We start from the raw sequence: 4,363 nt of genomic DNA, 5'->3' as shown, positions 1-4,363 counted from the left end.
ACAGCCTGCTGCGCGTGAAATTAACGTGCAAGTGGCTGAGCACTCCACAGACACGTGTACCCTTAACGTGGTTCTCGGGGATATTCAGTGTGACACAGCGTGTGACAAGGCTGACCCTTTGAATTACAGGCACAACAGAAACAGGAAGTAAAGAGTGAGAGAAAGTTGTGGTGAAAGAGTACAGCAGGGTTCGCCACCATCCCCTGCCGGAGCCTTGTGGAGCTTTTAGGTGTTTTCGCTCAATAAACACTCACAACGCCCGGACTGGGAATCGAAACCGCGAACCTGTGACCGTGAGTCCGCTACCCTAACCACTGGACCATTGCGCCTCCTCTCACACCTATAATACAATGTTATTCTACATTAACTATTTACACCATCAAGATCTTGAAGATATGAGATAATCCATGATTAATTCAAATCAATGTGAATCAATAAGCATGTTATGTTTGTTAGAATAATCTGAACACTAAAGGGTTAACCCTGTCTTGTGTTTACAGGTCAACCAAACTGGGAACATCCCGCCAACCTGCTGTAACTTTGCCCTAGCTGTGGCCAGGGACTCAATGTTTGTCTTCTCAGGACAAAGTGGAGCCAAAATCACCAACAATCTTTTCCAGTTTAGATTTGATCAGAACCAGTAAGTTCGTTGTCTTACTAATCTCTCTCTCTCCCTGTTTTGTTGTTGTTGTTGTTTAGCTACAGGTCAGGCCCCCTCGTCCCAAAAAAAAAAAAAAAAAAAAAGAGACATGCTCTAGCATGGCCACAGTCAAATGACTGAAACAAGTAAAAGAGTAAAAGATATATATACGGTGGGCTTCTTTCAGTTTCCGTCTACCAAATCCACTCACAAGGCTTTTGCTGGCCCAAGGCTTATAGTAGAAAACACTTGCCCAAGGTGCCACGCAGTGGGACTGAACCCAGAACCATGTGGTTGATAAGCAAGCTACTTACCACACAGCCATGCCCGTGCCTGCACTAGTGCAGTTTTTTCATGTGCGCACCACATTTGACATGGGGTGCAATGAATAAGCAATTGTATACCTACCTAATGAATGTCAAACTCACTGGTTAATTAATATCAAATCAATGTTTAATTACTATGTAAATGATTGTTAATAACTGTTTCATTCCTGTTGTTGTCAGGTGGACGATTATCTCAACGGAACACATCCTTCGGGGAGCACCCCCTCCACCAGAGAAGCGGTATGGCCACACCATGGTTGCTTATGATCGTCACCTTTATGTCTTTGGTGGCGCCACTGGACAAACACTACCGAATGACCTTCATTGGTGAGTAAAAGAAGTTGTGGGTACCATCCTGTCAGTTTTCTAGCATTGAAATCTTTTTGACTCACCCTCGTATATTGTCTGCATGTATGTATATTATTTGTCTATATGTATGTATGTTATTCTATGATGATGTCTGCCTGTTACACCATTTCTCTCTCTCTCTTTCTAGTTTTGATTTGGATTCCCAAACCTGGTCAGTGATAGAACCTTCCAGAGATAGTCAGGTAAAACCACAATAGATCTGTTGTTGTTGTTGTTTAACCCCAGGCTAAGTCTGATTGAGGCAGACTTATAATCAAAGCTATTTCCTTGGCTTTTTTTATTTTAATGTCAGAGACTATGTTATTTCGGTGCAATCGGATGAATAATACTCGAGTTATAAGCGCACAAAAAAACAGACAGACAGAACCGGATTTATATATTAGATTTGCCATTTCCGATGCGGAGACCTAGCACTCCCGGAATATACACCCCTGAAATACATAACTTGCTTCTAACTTCTTTAATCATAAATCTTCCAGAATAACATATGTGATATTTGTCATCAACGTGCAAAACTATATCAAAAGTAGATTTTTTTTTTGGAAAATTTTCAGATTAAAATTTGTGGTTGGAAGACAACGAAAAAGATCCAATTCCTTTTTTCATGTGAATCACTAAGACCCTAAAAATGTGTGTGAAAGGATGTGAATGAGTAACTCTGAGACAGACAGGGGTCTCGTTCAGGGGAATTTTTATGATCTTGCTCATTTAATACGCCATGCGTGATGAGTAAATCAACCTTGTATGTCTTGGGGGGGGGGATCTCCTGACAGTAATGCCTTGGTGGGGGCTGAAGGTGATAAGGATGATTGTAAGGGACTGTACCCTTGCTCCACGCCACCTAAGTTTGTGGCCATGCACCGATTCACCTCCCCCCCTCATATTTGTTGTTGTTGTTGTTGTTGTTACTTTTTTCTCACAGAGATGGGTTTTGATGCTTCTTGTTGCAGGTACCGACTGGACGCTTGTTTCACGCTGCTGCCGTTGTTGCAGATGCAATGTATATATTTGGTGGCACAGTGGACAATAATGTCCGCAGTGGAGAGATATACAGATTCCAGGTAAGGGATAAACATGTACACACACACACACACACATGCATGCATATGCACACATTGACCTCAGTATATTTTATAAGTTTTACATTAAAATCCAGTAAAATAATTTTGAGAGTATACCTTTATAGGATGATCTAGTGGGAGATGGAGGATATGTCCATACCAGCACATGCCACGGATAGCTATGAGGTAGGAGGCTATGGGCTGGTGCATGCGCACGCACATTTCTTTGTTGGAAACACGATGGTATCGTCTGATGTTCTTAATGGTTCTCAGGCCTGCTGTCAAAGCTATCAATCCTCATTACCAGGTGTCTTTAAGAGGGGCCACGTTTCTACTCGTTAAAGGAGAATTGAGAAGACCAATGCATTGTAGATGTGGAGCTTTTTGTCTTCTGGGCGATTGAGCAATGGCACCAGCAGGACTTCCGTAGTGGCAGGCCCCCACACCAGATGGCTGGACGTGATTGGGGAAGGTCTCCAAAGGCTCACTGTCACCTTGGAGGATGCAGCGAGGCTAGTATGGGATTGCCAGCAATGGCAAGCACTGGTGGACCTTGTTGGCTCTGCACATGATTCACATCTGGGACCACTAATTTGGAATGAGCCAAGCCCCGTCAAACAAGGGCATGAAGCCAGCTAGCCAACCAACCAAAATTATTTTGAACTCACAAGTTTTAAACTTTGCTATTAAAAGGTGAAAATTATTTTTAAAGAATGGACCCTTTTTTTTTTCCCCTCCTCTTTTTGCAGTTCTCCAGTTACCCAAAGTGTACTCTTCATGAAGATTATGAACGTCTGCTGGAAAGTCGTCAGTTCTGTGATGTTTCCTTCATCGTGGGATCGGTAAGGACAGAGAGAATGTGTGTGTGTGTGTGTGTGTGTGTTCCGATAAGGTCAGTTAATGTGTGTGTGTGTTAGTGTTCTAATGATATAAAGTGTGTGAAGGCACATTGTTCAGTGGTTAGATCATCCAGCTTACAACTGTGCGATTGTGAGTTCAATTCCCAGACCAGGCTTGTGTGTTGTGTAAGGATGAAAGGCAAAGTTGACCTCAGCAGAATTTGAACTCAGAATGTAGCGGTGGACGAAATACTGCTAAGCATTTCTTTCGACACACTAATGTTTCTGTCAGCTCTCCGCCTTAATAATAATAATAGTTGCTTCCTCTACATTTTACCAGAATATTCTGTTGTTTTCTGAGATATGTCTTTCATAAATTTAAAATGATTTAACTTATGTTGATCAGTTAATTGGCCAGCAGTAATTCATATTGACCAGTCAATTATATAACATTATCATTATGACCAATGAATCGTAATATTGTCAAATGTGTTGACCAATTGACCATGTTAATATATGTTGACTGATGAGCCATAATATTGCCAATGTGTATTGGCTGGTCAGCTGTGCTTCATGTTTACCTGTCAAGTATAACACTATCATAACATCTTGACCAGTCAATCATAATGTTGTCAATTTGTGTTGACCAGTTGACTGGTCATCTGTAATATTGTCAATATATATTAACTGGTAAGGTAGCAAGCTGGCAGAATTGTTAGCACACCACGCTAAACGCTTAGCAGCATTTTGGTCATCTTTATGTTCTGAGTTCAAATTCCGCCGAGGTCAACTTTGCCTTGCATCCTTTCAGGATCAATGAAATAGGGACCAGCTAAAAACTGAGGACTTGCCTTCTCCCTAAACTTGTTGGTCTTGTGCCCTAATTTGAAACCAATGTATAGTGAATGGTCAACTGTGCCTTTTTTTTTCTCTTTTTTTTCAGGAAAAGGTAGAGATTCCAGCTCATATAGCTTTGGTGGCCGCCCGTTCTCCCCTGTTGAAAATAAAGATTAAAAGGGCCCGGACCCAATTGGTAAGTCCACTACACTTTGGTCACTTCAGGGGTTTGATTTTTTTTTATGAGACACTTAACAATGTAGGATATATATATATATATATATATATATA

At 41.3% G+C, this 4,363-nt stretch overlaps 1 protein-coding gene across 1 annotated transcript in view; it reads left to right on the top strand.

The window, feature by feature from the left end:
• LOC106871513 (leucine-zipper-like transcriptional regulator 1) overlaps window positions 1-4,363 on the top strand; it is a 28,510-nt gene that overhangs the window by 10,308 nt on the left and 13,839 nt on the right. Inside the window, exons 7-12 of the mRNA XM_052978094.1 lie at window positions 501-640; window positions 1,147-1,293; window positions 1,463-1,517; window positions 2,286-2,396; window positions 3,146-3,238; window positions 4,179-4,268. Coding sequence (XP_052834054.1) covers window positions 501-640; window positions 1,147-1,293; window positions 1,463-1,517; window positions 2,286-2,396; window positions 3,146-3,238; window positions 4,179-4,268 — 636 coding nt within the window. The remainder of the gene's footprint in view (window positions 1-500; window positions 641-1,146; window positions 1,294-1,462; window positions 1,518-2,285; window positions 2,397-3,145; window positions 3,239-4,178; window positions 4,269-4,363) is intronic.

This window comes from Octopus bimaculoides, chromosome 30, assembly GCF_001194135.2.
Source record: "Octopus bimaculoides isolate UCB-OBI-ISO-001 chromosome 30, ASM119413v2, whole genome shotgun sequence".
NCBI lineage: Eukaryota > Metazoa > Mollusca > Cephalopoda > Octopoda > Octopodidae > Octopus > Octopus bimaculoides.
Note: the sequence above shows the minus strand (reverse complement) of the source record. Positions and strands in the feature narration are given on the sequence as shown.